We start from the raw sequence: 21340 nt of genomic DNA on the forward strand, positions 1-21340 counted from the left end.
GACCAAAGAAAATATTGAAAACAGAGAGAAAAAGATGCATTACCCATAGAGGAATACCAATTCAAATGACAATAGATTTCTCATATGAAACCATGGGGCCCATGAAGAGATGGTGAAATATTTTTCTTCAAGTATTGAAAGAAAAGACTGTCAGCTGCAAATTCTATTTCTGGCACTACTATCCTTCAGGAATGAAGGGGCAATGAACACATTGTCAGACTAAAGAAAACAAAAAATTTGTCGCCAGCAGCCTACCCTTAAAGGACAGGTAAAGGACGTCCTTCAAACAGAAGAAAGTGGTAAAAAAAGGAATCCTGGAATATCACAAAGGAAGAAAAACTTAATGAGCACAAATGTGGGTACATACAATAGACTATCATTTTCCCCATGAATTTTTATAATCACATGTGATGATTAAAGCACAAATTTTTTTGGATAATCTTACAATCTGGACAATAATATTTAAAAGTGCAGAAGGTAAAGAGACCTATATGAAGATAAGGTCTCCATATTTCACTCAAAGTAGTAAAGTGTTGATATATACACTGTGATAAAAAGCACATATGATTATTGTAATACCTAGAGAAATTACTAAGAAAACTATAGAAAGAGATACACTCAAAAATGCCATGAATTAATAAAAATGGAACCCTAACAATAGTCAGAAAACCCAAAGTAACATAAGAAAAGAGAAATAGAAAAATGAGACCTAGAGGAAACAAATGGAAAACAAATAATAAAATGTCAGACCTTAACATAGCAATAATTACCTTAAAAGTAAATGTTCTAATTACATCAGTTGAAAGTGATTGTGATAGTGGATTAAAACAACGTGACCCAATTATATGCTGTTTATAAGAAAGTCATTTCAAATTCAGTGGCATAGATTCAAAGTTAAAAGTTTGGGAAAAGATATATAATGCAATCAGTAATTTAAGAAATTGATAAGTTGCTATGTTAATAGTAGATAAAGCAGACTTCAGAGCAAAGAAAGTTCCTAGACACAAAGAGGAACATTACATAATAATGCAGAAATCCATCCACCAGAAATACATAACAATGCTAAATATGTGTGCCCCAAATACTAAAATACATGAAGCAAAATCTCAGAGCTGAATGGAGACATTGAGAAAGTCAGTTATTCTTGGGGACTTCAACATTGCTCCCCAAGCAATGTTGCTCCCTAAGTTCTCCGTAAGGTAGAACTTCTAGAACAAAACTCAAGAATATAGGAGACCTGAACACCATAATCAACCAAGAGAATCTAATTGACATATATAGAACACTTCACCCAACAACAGCAGAATACATGTTTGTGTTTCAAGCATTCTTGAAACATTGATCAAGTTAGTCCATGTCCTTAGTCCATACAACAAACCTCAACAGATTTAAAGGAATTGAAATCATAAAGAGTATCTTTTCTATCCATAGTGGCATCAAACCAGAAATCAGTAATAGGGAGACAACAGGAAAATCTCTGAAGACTTCAACATTTAACAGTGTACTTCTAAATAAACTATGGATCAAATAGGAAGTCTCAAAGAATATAAAACAAATATGTATAGAACAGAATGAAAATGAAAATACAAAACATGAAAGTTGTGGGATGCAGCTTAAGCTATGTTGAGAGGGCAATTTATAGCACTAAATGCTCACGTTATAAATGAAGAAATCTCTCAAATCAATAATTTAAATTCCTAACTAAAGAAATGTCAAAAGGCAGAGTAAAAAATAAGCCCCAAAGAAGAGGGTGGATGGAAATAAAGATAAGAGTATTAGTAAATGTAATTCAAAATAGGAAAAAATACAGAAATCAAGGAACCAAAATTTGGTTCTTCAAAAAACAAAAAGGATTATAAGTGTGACAGAAGTAAAAAGAGAATGCAAATCATCAATGTCAGGGAATAAATGTTGTTACTACAGATGCTGCATCCATAAAAAAGGTAATAAGATAATAATACAAACAATTTTACTGTGTTCATGGATTCTGTATCTTCAAAGAAATGGACTAATTCCTCAAAAAGCACATAACTCAAGATAAAATGGATAATCTGAATAGTCATATCACCATTAAGGAAATTGTATTCATAATTTAAAATTTCTGTAAAGGACATCCCTAGGCTCAGATGATTTCACAGAGAATGCAACAAACATTTGAAAAAGGCATTTTTTTTTTTTTGAGACAGAGTCTCGCTCTGCCACCCTCGCTACAGTGCAATGTCATCATCATAGCTCACTGCAACTTCAAAGTCCAGGCTCGAGCGATCCTCCTGCCTCTCCCTCCCTAGTAGCTGTGACTATTGGTGCATGCCACCACACCCAGTTAATGTTTTTTATTTTTATTTTTGTAAAGATGGCAGGGTGGGAACTGTCTCAATATGTTGCTCAGGCTGGTCTAGAACTCCTCCTGGTCTCAAATGATCCTCCCACTTTGACCTCCCAAAGTGCTAGGATTATAAACATGAGCCACCGTGCCCAGCCTGAAAAATAATTAATACCAGTTTTACAGAATCTCTTCCTGAAAATAGAAGTGTACATTCCTACCTCATTTTGTGAGGCCAGAATTACTAATTACAAAACCAGAGAAATAAGATGCAAAAACATAAAACTACAGACCAATCTCTGATGAACCTAGATATAAAAGTCCTCCAAAACTATTTCAAATCGAATCCAACCATGTATAAAAAGAATTATACTCATGACCAAGTAGAATTTATGCCATGTATGCAAGGCTTAGTATTAGAAAATAAATACCATGGGATACAGCTCAGCAATAAAAAGGTATGGACTATTGATAGAAGCAACAACCCGGATGAATTTTCAGAGAATTATGCTGAGTGAAATAAGCCAATCTGAAGAGATTACATACTGTATGATCCCATTGATGTAATATGGAAATGAAAAAATTGTGGAGAACAGAATAGTGGTTTCCATGGATTAGGGAAGGGGGTAAGGGGTCATGAGGGAGATGAGTGTGAGTATAAAAGAGTAACATGAGGGATCCTCTTAGCAATGAAACTGTGTCTTCACTGGTGGTGGATCAATGAAATTACATATGTGATAACTGCGTGGATGTAAATACGCACAAAAGAGTGCAAGTAAAAGTGGGAAATCTGAGTAAGATTGGTGAATTGTATCAATATGACTATCCTGGGTATGATATTGTTCTTCAGTTTTGCAAGAGGTTGCCATTGGGAAAAATTGATAAGGATATATTGATCTCTCTGTATTATTTCTTCTAATAGTATGTGAATGTGCAATTATTTCAAAAGATTTAAAAAAATAAAAAGAGGTAACATGAGCAGGAGGAGAAGGGAAATTTTAAACCATGAAAGGTAATGCAGAGATTCCTGGTCTAATTCAGATGTCCCCAGTCCCATCAGGGTTGGAGTGGAATTTTTACCATACATGTTAGGGCCTTCTTAGTTTTGTAAGATATATGGCATTTGGATTGGTAGGAACTTGTTCTGGCTACTTGGAAGGGGTACATGATGGAACAGTGTAACCATAGATAAAATATTTTTCATGATGTCTCCCAGTGCATAGGCCTTTCTACCCCACTCCAATTCCCTTTGTATTTCTCTTCCTTTCCCTCTCCCTCTCCCTCTCCCTCTCCCTCTCCCTCTCCCTCTCCCTCTCTCTCCCCTTCCCCTTTCCCCTCCCTTCCTCCCCCCTCCCTCCCCTTCACTCACCCCTTTGCTCTTTTTTCCCCTCTGTCATCTGGAAGGCTGTATTGCTTATCTCTCTGCATGTGGATGCAGTGTGGCCTGCTTTTTCTCCCGGGTGATATTCTAGGGTCTTATGGATTTGTTTTTTCTCTCTTCACTGTGTTTCTATCCTCCCATGCTTGTCCCTTTATGAGAAAGTTCAGAAAAAGAAATGGAGGGGGGATTTTTGCTAAGTTTAAGAGTTTACCCATCCTTGAGGGCAAGAAAGAGCAAGGCTGTAGAGAGATGATAGGAGATAGAATTTGCTTTCCACGAATGAGCTGTCTCCAGAATACATGGGGTCCAGACTGGAATCTTAACTGGCATGACTGTGGAAATCTACAGAGAAGAATGTGGAGCTGGGACGGGAGCTTACAGACTTCTGGGAACAGGAAGCAGGGTGACCATCACCCAGAAGGATTGCAGAGGCGCATAGGGCCCCTTTGTAACTAAACAGTTGTGTGCCACAATGTTCTGACCCTTATCTTTTCATGACAGCATGCCTCAGTTGCGTCTCTTACACATGTGTATGATGGAAGGACCTCCAGTAGACTTCAGTTGATGCGACATTTTCTATCATTTTCTCATTGTTTCACTCCTGCTGTTCATCCTGCAAAACTAGCCAGTAGAGGAGTCCATCTCTGAAATTGTCTCTAACTTTATAGTTTGGGAACATAACTGTTCCAAGCAGAGTATAATAAAGACATGTTTTTCCCCAACGAAACAAAACAAAAAAAAACTTGATGAGTATGGTTTTAGGCAGCATCAAAGCATGAAAAGACTGCTGAAATTTGAAAGTGTTCCTATCAATGAGGCAAAATAAAGCTTATTTTCCCGAGTATACAAAAGACAGTATTTATTCACGTGGAGGATTGATAGTATAGATAAGGTTATAGTTTTTATGTCCTTTTTTCATATTTAAGAATTATTAATAACTTGTTATTTCAGTAGATGTATGGATGCATACATTCTTCTGTGATCATATTGTAAAATATTAGATATTATTTCAAGCTTTAATTTTCAATCATGAATAAACCTAAACAGTAACATACTAAAATAATGTAAATTGCACTTTGATAATATAAATTCACAATTTAAGCTTTTAAAGACCAAATGTGTTTATTACAACAGGGGTTGGCAAGGGACAGCCTGTGGGCCAGATCCGGCCTGCCACAGTTGATAAATAAAGTTTTGCTGGGAGAGAGAAGATGGTAGAGTGGTGGTGACTGCCTGGATCTGCGCTCCGGTGAGGAAGTCGTCGATCTGGACCTGCCACAACGCTAGAGGACCGCTCCCACACAGGAACAGTGGTGTGAATCCACGGAAAATCAATGTGGGACAAACAGAGCGAGTGAGGTCTGAGGTGAACGAAAATTAGGATTGCGGAACTCTGCGGAACGCGGAACAGACAGGAGCCAGTGGAGCGCGGGTCGGCTGCGCCCGCCCCCAGGTGGGGTGGGGGCAGCCTTTTGGGAAAGCGGCTTGCTCTCCTCACTGTCCTCCAATCCCAATTGTTTGGAGACCTCCCGCAAGCCAGCGCAGAATCACCGAGGGAGACGTGGGGCATTGCAGACAGGAGGCTTTTTCGGGAGAATAGCTTGGAACCTGGGGAGTCTCGGCTGAGACAGTGCTTGGCGAGGAGGGACGGACCTGCGCCAGGGCGGAGGGGCACAAAGGATCCTCGAACAGCGAATTGCGTTGTGCCTCCGTGCTGCTTTTTTCGGCAGTTCTCCAGCCGGTGGCCCCCGGCGGCTTTGCTCGCCAGCCCCCCCTCCGGCAGTGGCGGTCTCTGCCTGCCAGGGAGCAGGTCCCCCTCCCACCCCGGAGCGCTGCGGGCGCCATCTTGAAAGCAAAGGCGGAACCGCTCGGGAGCCATAAGGTGCCAAGTGGCTCTCTCCTCCCGGCGCCCTCCGCTGGTCTCTGGGCCCACGCCGGGAGCACGGGATATGCATGGGCACACTGGGCAGGAGACAATAAAGGGTGAACAACTTGGACCCTGGGGGAATCTCCACCAGGGCTGTGCTCGGCATGAAGGGGCGGAGCTGCGTTAAGACGAAAAAAAAAAAAAAAATTGAGTCGCCGCTGGGGACCCAACCAAGCGGGCATGAAGGGGCAGAGCTGCTCTAAGACGGGAAAAAAACAAAAAAACAAAAAAACAAAAAAAGCCAACAACATTGAGTCCCGCTCGGGACCCAACCGAGCGGGCGTGTAGTGGCGGAGCTGCGCTAAGGCGTAAAAACACAATCATTGAGTCGCCGAACTATATACTTTAGATTTGTGTATCTTTTCGTTTAGCGATGTGGTGTGGTGCTGTGTAGTTTTGTTTTTGTTCTTTTGTGTTTGTGTTTTTGGTGTTTTTGGTTAGGTTTTTTTTGTGGTTTTTTTGTTTTGTTTTGTTTTGTTTTTTCTCTTTTTTCTTTTTTTCTCTTCTCTTCTCTTTTTCTTTTCTCTTTCTTTTTCTTCTCTTTCTTTTCTTTTTTTTTCTTTCTTCTCTCTTTTTGCCTTCTAACTGGGGAGCCACGGTGAGCTTCCGAACGGGCCAGGCCCCTGGCTCTGGTACATACCAGAACCTGAGTAGTCACCCCCAGTGCCGGCGATCTGCAGGCACGCAATCGCCATCTTGGGACCCACAGCCAAGTCACTGCAGAGCAATAGTGTGCCAAGAGGCTCCCTGGACGGCCCCCTCCCCTGGTCCATGGTCCTTATATAGGGGCCCCGCCCATGTGTAAATACTGAATACTTCTCCAGAAGCGAGAGTGTGGAGCCTGGTCCCTGGGGACATTGGGCCAAGGCAGACTTTTGCCCGTGGGAGCTGCAGCAACTGGGGCGCTGAGCGAGCAAGGGCACTGTCCACTCCCCATAGCTAGTATCTTTCCTGCGGATAGAGACAGAAACCACCCCTATAGAGGAAGAACCAAAGGGAAACAAACAAACAAACAAAGAGAATTTCGGTCTACTACTAGTGTGGACCCTGCCTGCCTTCTGAAAGACCACAACACAGTGTCCTAACTCGCCAAAGCGGTCTTGGATCACTCCAATCCTCTAGGATTGGACCCATCAGAAGCAGTCCCCCAACTGAAATAGAAAAATCTCTAAACAATTCACAACAGTCTCCCCCTCTTGCCAAAGGAAGCAATATACCTAGACTGCTTCACAGCCTAAGAATAGAGCACAAAGAGTGCTGTTAACCAGACTAAATCTATAAGAAAAGATCCAATGATAAATCTAGATGGGAAGGGCCCAGCGAAAAAACACAGGGAGCACAAAGAATCAAACGGAAATCTCACCCCCAAAGAGAAATACCAGCTCTCAACCATTTGACACAAACCAGACTCAAAACACCAACATGTCACAGGAAGAATTCCAATTATGGATTATAAACAAGCTGAATAATATACAAGAATCAATGGATAACCAACACAAAGAAACCACAAAAAAAAAATACAGGATTTAGAGGAAAAATTCACTAAAGAAATTGAAATATTGAAGAAAAACCAAACTGAACTCCTAGAAATGAAAAATTCACTCAGAGAGCTACAAAACACTGTGGAAAGTCTCAAGAGCAGGGTAGACCAAATAGAGGAAAGAATCACAGAGATTGAAGATAACTCTTTCCAACTAAATAAGTCATCACAGAGATAGATCAAAGAAGTAAGAGAAATGATCAGAGTCTTCAAGAAATGTGGGATTATGTGAAGAAACCTAACTTGAGAGTTATTGGCATTCCTGAGGGCGAAGAAGACAATAAGCAAGGGTTGGACAAGCTATTTGAAGACATAATCGAGGAAAATTTTCCAGGCCTTGCTAATACTCTAGAGATACAGATTCAAGAAGCTCAAAGGACCCCTGGGAGATTCATAGCAAATAGGAAAACACCACGCCACGTAGGCATCAGGCTGACCAAAATATCCACTAAAGAGTCCCTTCTCCGAGCTGTAAGGAGAAAGAAACAAGTAACTTACAAAGGAAAACCCATCATAATTACGCCAGATTTCTCAGCTGAAACCTTATAAGCAAGAAGAGGTTGGGGCCCCATTTTCATGCTTCTGAAACAGAATAATGCCCAGCCTAGAATCTTGTACCCAGCCAAGCTAAGTTTTCTATATGAAGGAGAAATTAAGACATTCTCAGATAAACAAAGGTTGAGGGAATTCACCAAGACAAGACCAGCCCTGCAAGAAGTACTCAAAAGAGAGTTACACACGGATCAGCACAAGAAAGATCCACGAATGTAAAACTACTCAAGAGCTAAAGATCAAATTCCAGATACCACAATGGCTCAAGAGAGAAAACATCGCAATGAAGTTCTACCCAACAAGCTGAACAAAAAACCGTCTCACTTATCAGTTTTCTCAATAAATGTGAATGGCTTGAATTCCCCGCTCAAGAGACATAGACTGGCCCAATGGATAAAAAAACATAATCCAAGTATCTGCTGTCTTCAAGAAACTCACCTAACCTGCAAAGATGCATTTAGACTGAAAATAAAAGGATGGAAATCGATATTTCAAGCAAACGGTAACCAAAAGAAAGCTGGTGTGGCAATCTTAATTTCCAATAACTTAGCTTTCAAACCAACAAAAATAATAAAAGACAAAGATGGCTACTACATACTGGTCAAGGGCACAATTCAACAAGAAGCCATGACTATACTCAATATATATGCACCCAACCTAGGTGCACCTAGATTCATAAAGCAAACCCTACTAGATCTCAACCAAATGATAGATAACAATACTGTAATAGCTGGAGACTTTAACACCCCACTGACAGTACAGGACAGATCCTCTAAACAGAAAATAAACAAAGACATAATGGACCTAAATAGAATGCTAGAACAAATGGGCATGGCTGACATCTATAGGACATTCTACCCAAAGTCCACAGAATATACATTCTTCTCATCAGCTCACGGGACATTCTCTAAGATTGACCATGTCCTAGGACATAAAGCATGTCTTAAAAAATTCAAAAAAAATAGAAATTATGCCATGCATATTCTCAGATCACAGCAGAATACAAGTAACAATGAACACAAACAGAAACCCTCACTCTTACTCAAAGTCATGGAAGCTAAATAACTTTCTCCTGAATAATTATTCTATAAAGGAAGAAATCAAGATGGAAATCAAAAGTTTCTTTGAATTAAATGACAATGGAGATATAACTTATCAAAATCTATGGGATGCAGCTAAAGCAGTCCCGAGAGGAAAATTCATATCCATAAATGCCTATATCAAAAAGACAGAAAACCTGCAAATAGACAACCTAACGAATAGACTCAAAGAGCCAGAGAAATAAGAACAGAACGACCCCAAACCCAGCAGAAGGCAAGAAATTACTAAGATCAAATCAGAATTAAATGAAAAGGACAACAAAGAAACTATAAGGGAAATTAATAAAACAAAAAGTTGGTTCTTTGAAAAGATAAACAAAATAGACACACCTCTGGCTAGACTAACCAAGAGCACAAAAGTAAAATCTCTAATAACCTCCATTAGGAACATGAAAGGAGAAATCACAACCGACGCTACATAGATACAAGATATCATCTATGAATTCTACAAAAATCTTTATGCACACAAACTGGAGAATGCGGAGGAAATGGACAAATTTTTAGAAACACATAGTCTTCCCAGGCTCAACCAGGAAGAAATAGAGTACCTGAACAGACCAATATCAAGAACTGAAATCAAAACAGCAATAAAAAACCTTCCCAAAAAGAAAAGCCCTGGTCCAGATGGGTTCACACCTGAATTTTACCATACATACAAAGAAGAACTGGTGCCCATCCTACATAAACTATTCTCCAATATCGAGAAGGATGGAATTCTCCCCAACACGTTCTACCAAGCCAATATAACATTGATACCAAAACCAGGAAAGGACGCAACAAAAATAGAGAACTACAGACCAATTTCTCTTATGAATATAGATGCAAAAATTTTCAATAAAATACTAGCAAATCGAATCCAAGTACTTATCAAAAAAATAATCCACCACGACCAAGTGGGCTTCATCCCAGAGATGCAGGAGTGGTTCAACATACGTAAATCTATAAATGTAATTCACCACATAAATAGAAGGAAAAACAAAAACCATATGATACCCTCATTAGATGCAGAAAAAGCATTTGACAAAATTCAACACCCTTTTACGATAAAAACGCTTAACAAAATAGGCATAGATGGAACCTACCTAAAAATGATACAAGCCATATATGACAAACCCACAGCCAACATCATTCTGAACGGGGAAAAATTGAAAGCACTCCCACTTAGAACTGGAACCAGACAGGGCTGTCCACTGTCCCCATTACTTTTCAACATAGTATTGGAAGTCCTTGCGAGAGCTATCAGGCAAGAGAGCAGAATCAAGGGAGTCCAAATAGGGAAGGAAGAGATCAAACTCTCACTTTTTGCTGATGATATGATGCTATATCTGGAAAACCCCCAGGATTCAACCATGAGACTCCTGGAATTGATTAACGAATATAGCAAAGTCTCAGGCTACAAAATTAATATACACAAATCAGAGGCATTTATATATGCCAATAACAGTCAATTGGAAAATCAAATTAAAGACTCAATACCCTTCAAAATAGCAACAAAGAAAATAAAATATCTAGGAATATACCTAACTAAAGAGGTAAAGGACCTCTATAAGGAAAACTATGAAACACTGAGAAAAGAAATAGCAGAACTTGCAAATAGATGGAAAAATATACCATGCTCATGGATCAGAAGAATCAACATTGTTAAAATGTCTATACTACCCAAAGTGATCTACAGATTCAATGCAATCCCTATTAAACTACTAACATCATTCTTCACAGACATAGAGAAAATAATTATACACTTTGTATGGAACCAGAGAAGACCCCATATAGCAAAAGCAATTTTAAGCAACAAAAACAAAATGGGAGGTATTAATTTGCCAGACCTCAAACTATACTACAAGGCTGTGGTTCTTAAAACAGCCTGGTACTGGCACAAGTTCAGGGACACAGACCAGTGGAACACAACAGAAAATCCAAATATAGAACCATCCTCATATAGTCACCTAATTTTTGACAAAGCAGGAAAGAATATACTCTGGGGACAAGAATCCCTATTCAATAAATGGTGCTGGGAGAATTGGTTAGCCACTTCGAGAAGACTGAAACAGGACCCACAGCTTTCACCTCTTACAAAAATCAAATCACGGTGGATAACAGACTTATACCTTAGGCGTGATACAATCAGAATTCTAGAAGAAAATGTAGGAAAGACTCTTACAGACATTGGCCTAGGTAAAGAATTTATGAAGAAGACCCCCAAGGCAATCACAGCAGCCACAAAAATTAATGAATGGGACACGATTAAATGGGATACCTACAGAATGGGAAAACATTTTTGCATACTACACATCATTTAAAGGACTGATAACAAAAATCTATTTAGAACTCAGGAAAATCAGCAAGAAAAAATCAAACAACCCTATCAAAAAGTGGGCAAATGACATGAATAGAAACTTCTCAAAAGAAGATATAAGAATGGCTAAGAAACATGAAAAAATGCTCAACATCCCTAATCATCAGAGAAATGCAAATCAAAACCACAATGAGATATCACTTAACCCCAGTGAGAATGGCCTTTATCAAAAAAACCCAAAACAACACATGTTGGCGTGGATGTGGAGAGACAGGAACACTCATACACTGCTGGTGGGACTGCAAACTAGTGCAACCCCTGTGGAAAGCATTATGGAGGTAACTTAAACAGATTCAAGTAGACCTGCCATTCGATCCAGCAATCCCATTATTGGGCATATACCCAAAGGAAAAAAGGTCATTCTGTAACAAAGACACATGTACCCGAATGTTTATAGCAGCACAATTCACAATAGCAAAGATGTGGAAACAACCCAAATGCCCATCAATACATGATTGGATTAGTAAGCTGTGGTATATGTATACCATGGAATATTACTCAGCTATAAGAAATAATGAAGATACGACATCTCTATGGTTCTCCTGGAGAGAGTTGGAGCCCATTATATTAAGTGAAGTATCCCAAGAATGGAAAAACAAGCATCACATGTACTCACCAGAAAATTGGTTTCCCTGATCATCACCTAAATACACATCTGGGAACGACACCAATCGGATATCAGACTGAGGTGGGGGGTGGGGGCAGGGGATGGGGGTATGCCTACACAATGAGTGCATTGCGCACCGTTTGGGGAATGGTAACGCTTGAAGGTGCTGACTCGGGAAGGAGGGGGTGGGGAAGGGAGGGATATATACCTACATGATGGGTGCAGTGCGCACTGTCTGGGGAACAGACACGCCTGGAGCTCTGACTTGGGGGGAAAGGCGGTACATGGGCAACGTATGTAACCTGCAATTCTGTATCCCCCATAACAATAAGATGAAATAAAAAAAAAATTGAAGGAAAAAATAAATAAATAAATAAATAAAGTTTTCCTGAACACAGTCATACTCTTTGTTTATGTATGCATCATCTATGGCCACTTTGGTGCTGAAATACCAGAATTGATGAGGTGAGACAGAGACCATATAGCCTGTACAGCCTGAAATATCTACTGTATAGCCCTTTACAGAAAGTTTCCTGACCCCTGATACGTAGGAAAGAGTATAAGTAAAATTATTGCATGATAACTGAGTTTGTTCTCTCAATTTTAAAATTGATTTCCATAGGAAAACTGTAGCCAAAATATATTCATTAGTCATTTTCTTTCCTTTTTTTTGCAATTCAATTGTAAGTTTATATGATTTCATTTTTTATGGTACATAATAGATGTATATATTTTCAGGGTACATGTGATAATTTGACACATTCATATAACCAAATTAGGTTAATTGGGATATCCATCACTTTAAATATCTTTTCCTTATGGTAGGAGCATTCGAATTCATTAGTGATTTTCAGTGTTTCAGTCAAAGATCTTAGAAATTAAATTGAAGTCATCTTTAAATAACAGTGTGTCAATCTTGATGTTAAAAATATTCAAAGAAATAAGTTTTTAGAATTTACATAGAGTTTGTGTAAAGCAGTTGTATAGATTCATATGATTTTTAGAATTGTCTGCAAATTATTAGACCACTGGTTATTCTGACTTGAATACATCTTTTTATTTTATGTTAAACATTTTTTGAAAACAATTTTATATTATTTGACCAGTAAAACCAGTAGAGGAAACTTAGGATATACTAGACTTTTTGTGTGTCAACTATATTATACTGCAGCAGTCTGCTTGGACCACTGTGACAAAGTGCCACAGATTGCATGGCTGAAACAACAGAAATTGGTTTTCTCACATTTCTAGAGGCTGGAAAATCCAAGATAAAATTTCTGGCAGGGTTCAGTTTCTAGTGAAGCCTCTCTTCCTCCCATGGCCTTTCTTCTGAGTGTGCAGAGAGGGACAGTGCCAGCTCTCTGGCCTCCGTTCTTGCAGCCTGTTGAAACCACTGTGGTAGTCCTTCCCTCTGAAATCCATGTGGAGCCACTCTGGCCCTCTTTGCCTATGTCCCTGGGCCTGTGGTGGGTGTGGCAGCCCTCCCCTGATCTCTCAATCACTGTGGTCATTCTTCCTTTTTTCAAAGAATAGTGCACGTTTGCATGAAAATAGATTGGTTCTCCAGTGCTGTAGAAGGCAAGAAGTCTGACAGCCTTCTTTTATGTCATCTTATTTTCTCTCTCCCTTTTATTTCCATCTAAACAGTATTTCTGCTGGCATAATCCTATCTCTCTACCTGGATCTGCTGTGATGGATGATTAAACTCACAGTGAATACTCATGCTAATCTCCTTATCACATGGTTTAAACCATACCCTAATATCCTCTTCAGAACAAGCGTTCTTATTTTTTGCAATATGCATAAGTTGAGAATTTTCCAAATCTTCAAGTTTGGGTTCTTTTGTGCTTACCAGTTCCTTAATCTCTCTCCTTGCATTTTACTATAAGTGATAAGGACAAGCCAAGCTGCAACTTCAACATTTTGCTTAGAAATCTCGTTAGCTATTAATAAATATCCAGCTTCATTACTCATAAATGCTACCCTTCCACAAAAGATTAGAACACAATTTAGCTGTAGAACAGGACTGAAACAATATTTTAGTTAATTCTGTGATGACTTGTTTTGCTTATAGCTAACAGCCAAATTCCGCTTTTGTATACAAGGCTTGCTTGCTTAATGCTTGGTTGCGACAGAGAGCTAAAAACATGCTTCAATGCAGTTAGAGAAAAACAACCACGAGTTGCTTCCTGATAAGGGGGCCAAGGCCTGATCAACACGTGAACAAGCTTGTGAGGGGCGTATGTCCCCTTATCGGAAGTAACTGGCTGTAACGAATTCCAGCAAAGAGTATAAAAGACATGTACTCCCGCTGCGCGGGGTCCTTGCCCATGGAAAGAGACCACTGCGTTGGTGCTCGGGGCTTGGAGACTAGCTAGCTAGTCGATAAACTCCTTTGCCTTTTGCAGCCTCAGTGACTCTGTCATTCTGTTCCTGGGGCCGAGGGAATCTGGCTCTAACATAGCTAAGTTGTTTGCCACTTTATACCAAAGTTTCTGCCCTCTGTCCAGTTTCCAATAACATATTCCACATTTTCATCTGAGACCTCATGAGAATTGCTTTTAACATCCATATTTCTACCAACATTCCCTTCAGGGCAATCTAGGCCTTTTCTAACCTGCACCTCAAAACTCTTCCAGCCTCTCTCTATCATCCATTTTAAAGCCACTTCCACGTTTTTCTGTATTTGTTGTAGAAGCATCCCACTTCTTGGTACCAAAATTTGTATTATTTTCCCAGAAAAACAGAACAATAGGATGGAGATATATAATTGTGTGAGCCAATTTCTTAAAGTTAATATGTTTACCATAAGGAATGTTGCTCACACAATTATGGAGGCTGACAAGTCCCAAGATTTGCAGTCATTAAGCTGGAGATTCATGAGGGCTGATATTGCCCCAGTTCAAAGCTGAGAGCCCGAGAACCTGTGGTGCAGTTCCAGTCAGAAGGTCAGCAGGCTTGACAAGAGCCAATGTTTTCATTTGAGTCCAAAGATAGGAAAAGCTTTATTTCCCAGCAGGAAGGCACTTGGGCAGGAGGAATTCCCTGGTTTGGGATAGAGTCAGTTTTTTGTTCTTTTTAGGCTTTTAACTGCTTAGATGAGGGCCACCCACATTAAGGGTGACAATCTGCTTTACTAGTCTCCTGATTTAATACTAAACTCATCCCAAACACCCAGAATAATGCTTAGCTGGGCATCAAATACAATTAACCATCACATCACATGTCATGAGTGCTATCTATAAAAAAAAAATTAACTATCACATATGCTAACAATATTGTGGTTAAATCGTGACAATGACATATTATGAAAGTTGTTCATTTTCCAAGAATTTAGTTGATTAATACCAAACACATCCCCTTTTATATTTACAGACCAAATTACAAAATTCTTTAAATTGTTTTAAAGCAGTGAATGCCCACCATTGCTTCTCTTGTAGGCCAATATCTAAGGCCATTCCTTTGACTCACAGCTATATGTCTCTCTCACAACTGTAGCTGCAGCAGGAAAAATTTCCTTAAGGACCATTAGACATTGTTTTTTTTTTTTCTCTCTGAGTTCTTGTACATTAATTGAATTACATATTCATCTGAAAATCAATTGGCACAAGAGCAGTTGTAGATTTTAAAAGACACTATAAACAGATTATGATATGATAAAATATTTTATTAGAAGTTATGCTTCCCATAAGGACAATTTTAACTGTATTTAAGATCAGTCACATTTAATACAGAAGAGACACAAAAGTGACTTCTGTACTGCTGAAAAGCACACCTGAAATGATGTGCAGTAAACTGGCCTTAGTGTCCGTGACCCAGTGGGTGTATAAACCAGCCAAAGCAGCAGCGGTGCTTGCATTTCTCTTCCCATTGAATCACAAACAAGTTGACAATAGTGTAATACTGAAACCTTAGCCTATCAAAACTCTAGAATTACACAGAAGTATTTCTTTGGAAGCTGCTAGCTGGAAATGCACACACCTGCCAAGAGTTATGATAACGTGTTCAGACTAGCTTACCAAAATAAATGATAGTTCAATGAACTGAATTAGAGCACATTTGCTGATGAGAAATCACCCATTGTCAGATCAGCATACCAAGGCTAAAAGAAGTTAACTTTTAACAGTTTGGGAGTTCACTGGGGTTGGCAGTTGTAAGTAATTGTCAAGGCAATTTCAGAGGAGCCTGTAGACCTAGCGGTGCACATATAGACACATCCAGAGAGCTAAACTTATTGAATAGTTTTGTCAGGGGGTAGAGGGAGCTTTAAATGTTAGGAAGGGGGCTTCATGGTGGTTATTTTTATTAGGATCAAAACCTGGCATTTTAGACCAGTTGGAATGAGTCAATGCTGGGGATCAGGGTTCAGCAAACATTTTTTGTAAAGGGTCCAACAGTAAATATTTTGGGCTTTGGGGACTTTATGTTCTTTGTTGCAACTATTCTACTTTGCTGTTGTATTGTGAAAGCAGCCACAGATAATACATAAAGGAACGAATGGCTGTGCCCCAATAGTATTTTAAATATAAAACAGCTGGCAGGCCGGCCATAGCTGGTTCATAAGATATGTCTCATTTTATGCTGATCAGAAAAAATCAGGTAGGTCTAGAAAGGCCTGACATGTTAGGTTTACTCAGAGCTCATGGCATTTTTTAAAATCAGCTCCAAGTAGATAGAACCAATTGTAATGGAACAAGGCATACAAATTTGATATCTCTTAGACAAGTGCTATTATTATAGGTGCCTAATCACCTATAATTTCCTTTTACAGTGACTTGTAGAAAACCCAGAAAAGCAGGTCTTGGATTGATTAAGGTCACCAGGAGTCAAAAATCCTTTTGGGGGATTGTAGAGCTAGACCATGTCCCTCTGCTCCACTCCTAAATTAAATATTTGCTTGTGAATGGAGAAACATTTAATTTAATTTCACACATGGGTCTTTTTAACCACCACTTTATATTGCCGCCCCCATTTGGGGGAACTTCTATTTGAAATGACTCCTAATTAAATTCATCATTTTCTTATAGTAGAAAAGGTCACTAAGGAAAGTTGTAATAACTCATTTAGTAAAAGCTTGTATTTGTATCACTGTTAATGAGTGTGGCTTAGACGATAAACATGTAACTCTACTTGCAGCAGCGTAGCAGTTTGTAGAGCCGAACCTGCTGTGATGCTTTCTTGAACCTTTCAGTTTGGCTGATACTTGGAGCCGGTTTGTGGTGTGGGTGCTTTGTGCTGCAAGGGCGTGTACTAGGCCACTGTGGGAGGGCTGCAGGTCTGGAGAGGAAGGCTTTGTTGTGAACGTCTGAGGAGTGACTGCTGGCAAGTGGTACCACCCACGAGGCCCCTGTGGTGATTTCTGACCAGGGCTTTCTCTCTAGCAGAGCGCAGGACAGAATTCCAGCCCTGTCGCTCCTGCCCGGTGGCCTTTTCCAGTCCTCAGTACCTCAGACAATATACGCTAAGCGGTCATCCCCCTCACAATATACGCTAAGCGGTCATCCCCCTCACGTCTTCCCAAGCTCACCAGCGGGAAGTGACTTTCAACTTGAAGCTCCACGCTGCTCGAGTGAGAAAGGAGAAGGCGGAGAGAGAGGCCTCAACATAACATTCAGGAAGAGAAGGCTGAGCAGAATTTCAAGAACATTTCTCAGCACACATCAGGGTCACCCAGTAGATTGGGTGCAAGGCCACAGAGGAGGAACGGACCTCGGCCTGGCCCAGGCGATGAGCCCTGAGGAGTCAGACACGGTGTTGAAAGGAGCAGATGCCTCAGAATCTGGAGGACTGACATGTGGAAAATACAGACTAGGACTTAGCAAAAAGTCAAGCCTGTGCAGCCACCAGAGGCATCACGTATGCCCTGAATGTGGGAGAGGCTTTTGCCAGAGAGCAGACCTCATCCAGTACCAGAGGACGCACACGGGGGAGAAGCCTCACCTGTGCCCGGAGTGTGGGCTCCCGTTTAGCAAGGCCTTGCTCAATGCACACCACAGGAAGCACTCGGGAGAGAAGCCGTATGTGTGCAGGGAGTGCGGGCGACGCTTCAGGTACACCTCTTCCCTCACTAACCATAAGAGGATCCACTCCGGGGAGAGAGCTTTTAGATGTCAGGAGTGTGGGCGGGGCTTCCGCCAGAAGGTCGCCCTCATTCTGCACCAGAGGACTCACACGGGGGAGAAGCCTTACCTGTGCCCCCAGTGTGGGCGTGCCTTTGGCTTTAAGGCACTCCTCATCAGACACCAGAGGACACACTCAGAGGGGGAGCCGTATGTACAGAGGATGTGTGGGCAAGGACTTGGCCAGAAGTCACACCCTATCTCTGACCAGAGGACACACTCAGGAGAGAAGCCATGTTTGTGATGAGTTGGTCGTGGCTTTGGCTTTAAGTCTGCCCTCATCCAACATCAGCGGACCCACTGTGGGGAAAAGCCATATGTGTGCGGGGAGTGTGGGCATGGCGTTAGCCAGAAGTCTCAGCTCCACAGACACAGGAAGACCAAGTCTGGCCATCAGCTCCTACCACACACAAGAGATGTTCTCCCAATCTCTCCTCTCCTTTCCTTTCCCATGAATGTAAAGCTGACAGAAATCACTAGTAAATGTTCCACTTTCCTGAATGGAATGGGGAAAAGTGGCTTTCTTTCTTTGATCATGAGATAGTTGATTTATGATTTACTTTCTGTGTTAGCAGCGTGTTCACGAGGGCTGCCATAACAAAGTACCCCAAGGTGGGTGGCTTTAACAACATAAATTTATTTTCTCATATTTGAGCCTGGAAGTCCCAGATCAAGGTGTTGGCAGGTTTGGTTGCTACTGAAACCTCTTTCCTTGGCTTGTAGATGGCCGCCTTCTTGCTGTGTCCTCACGTGGCCTTTTCTCTGTGTACATGCTTTCCTGGTGTCTCCTCTTCTTACGAGTCATTTTGGATGGGGTCATACCCTTATGACCTCATTTAACCTTAATAACCTTAAAGGCCCTATTTCCAAATACAGTCACACTGGGGGTTGGGACTTCAGCAGTTTAATCCATAACACTGTCCTCTGGACTGCCAAAATTCACGTCCTTCTCACATACAAATACATTCACACCATTCCAACGGTAACAAAATTCTGAACCCATTTCAGCATCAACTCTAAATCTAAAATCTCATCTAAATCTCATCTAAATCAAGTGTGGATTGAGATTCCAGGTATAATTCATCCTTAGACAAAATTCTTCAGCTGTGATTCTGTGAAACCAGACAGGTTATCTGCTTCCAGAATACAATGGTGGGACCAGCAGAGGCTAGACTTTCCCATTCCAAAAAAGAAATATCAGAAAGAAATAAGGAGTGCTGGGTTCCAAGCAAGTCTCAAACCTAGCAAGGCAAATTCCTTGAGGTTTTAAGTCTTGAGAACAATCCTCTTTGGCTCAATACCCAATGCCTTCTGGGCCCACTGGGTTGGCAGCCCTTCTTGCTGGGCTCACCCGGGCTGCCTTGGCCCTGGGCAGTAGCTGCTGGCCCGCTGAAATTGACGAGAAGACACACTTGGCGCCCCTCCCCCCCAAACCTGTGCTCTGGTCCCATGGTCAGAGTGGTGGCCTTGCCAATCTCAGATGCACTTTTGAGAATCACACTCTTCCCTTTTCTTGAAGATTAATGCATGTTTGCAGCAGGATAGCTCTATTACACCATCCTTTACAATCCCAGAAGTCCGATTGCCTTCATTTCATTCTCTTTCCCTGTTCAGGCCAAGCTGGCAGAATTCTGGTGAGGTGGTTACTGGTTTCCACACCCACACTCACACCCACACTAATCTCTTTTATCAAATGGTTGTCCAGCCACTCTTGGTGTTCTCCCTAGAACATGCTTTCTCATTTTTTGCTATATAGATAGGCTGAGTATATTGCAAGTCTTTAAAGTTTTGGTTCCTTTTTGCTTAATAGTTCCTTCAGTTTCTCTCTCTCGTATTTTACCATAAGCAACAAGGGGAAATCAGGCCACACTTTAATCACTTTGTTTAGAAATCTCATCTGAATATTTCTGCACTTAAATCACTTACAATTTCTACATTCCTCAATACACTAGGACACAATTTGGGCAAGTTCTTTGCCACTGCATAGAAAGATTCCAGTTTCCAGTTACACATTCCTTATTTCCCTCCGAATCCTTACCAGAATCACCTTTAACATCTGCATTCTTACCAACAGCCTTTTAGAGGCAATCCAGGCTTTTGTTAAACAAGTTCCTCAAAACTCTTTTAGCCTCCACCAATTACCCAGTTCCAGGCACCACTTCTACATTTTTAAGCTTGTTATAAAGCACCCCACTCCTGGGCCCCAAATTTGTATTAGTTCACTAGAACTGACACAAGGAAACATCAGACTGGGTGCCTGAAGCATAGAACATTTATTTTCTCACAGTTCTGGGAACCAAAGTCCCAGAACAAGGTATCAGCAGGTTTGGTTTCTGTTAAAGCCTCTCTCCGTGGCTGCCTCTCACCATGTCCTCAGACGGCACATTCTTTGTGCATGTACTTTCCTAGTGTCTCTCCTTAGAAGGACACTAGTCATACTGGATTAAGGCCATACCCTTAGGACCTCATTTTAACTCTATCACTTTAAATGTCCTATGTCCAAATACAGTCATATTGGAGAGCAGGGCTTCTACACATGAATTGGGATGGGGAAGGACACAATTTGGTCTGTAACCCTGCCTTCTGGACCTCCCAAATTCATGTCCAGTCATCAACTCCTGTCATAAGAAGTGTTCTCCTGACCATTACTTGCCTTTCCCCGTAAGTGTGAAGATGGCAGAAATCACTAGTAAATGTTGTTCCACTTTCCTGATATGGAATGAAGAAAAAACAGTTGCTTTCTTTCACTGATCATGAGATATTTGATTTTTGCTTTATCTTCTGCCCAACAGTCCTCTGTGTTATGTGGCCTTTTGTTTTAATAAACTGCTTCTCTACAAAGCTGCATACCTGGCTATGTACCTCATTCACAGATCTGCTGAGGAGAACCCCAAGGATTCAACCTCTTGGGAGACATGGAGGAATTACTCTATTCATTTATTCTGGACTGTTGTCCAGTGTGAGTGGTATTAGTATGGTCTTCAACCTTACCCCTTCCTGAGTCTTCCAGTGTCTGTGTCTGTGATGAGTGTCACTAGCCACACACTCAGCCTCCCTAATACCAGACTGAAGGGCACTTATTCTCACCCCTGTCCCCAAGCTCTATCATCTTAGCTATGCCCCCATTCCAGCGATCCAGCCCAAAGTGTCAGGCCTTAGTCCTCCAGTCAGGGGGTGAGGTTCTGAGGCCATCCACTCTTACATCCAGCCCAAGGCACTGCCCCTTTAGCCATGACCCCTCCTTTTCCATAATCCTCAGAGCCCAAATGTCCCAGATCCTGACAGATGGCTACATCAGGACTCTCCTTTGCCCAGTGCCCTTGGCCTCAAGTCTTCATGGCAGGGTTAATCTCCCCAGGCCCTAGAACCATTACTGACTCAGAGAAGTTTTTCAGCAGAATGAAAGGAAAGAGGTTTTAGTTTTGGGAAATCAGA

General features: G+C 41.0%; 1 protein-coding gene across 1 annotated transcript in view; it reads left to right on the forward strand.

Moving 5' to 3' along the window:
• The window catches only part of ZNF169 (zinc finger protein 169), a 58699-nt gene extending 40250 nt beyond the window's left edge, over positions 1-18449 (forward strand). The window contains 2 exon segments of the mRNA XM_069472080.1: positions 17171-17246; positions 17282-18449. Coding sequence (XP_069328181.1) covers positions 17171-17246; positions 17282-18449 — 1244 coding nt within the window.
• Positions 18450-21340: the final 2891 nt, after the last annotated feature.

Source organism: Eulemur rufifrons, chromosome 7 (genome assembly GCF_041146395.1).
Source record: "Eulemur rufifrons isolate Redbay chromosome 7, OSU_ERuf_1, whole genome shotgun sequence".
Lineage (NCBI taxonomy): Eukaryota > Metazoa > Chordata > Mammalia > Primates > Lemuridae > Eulemur > Eulemur rufifrons.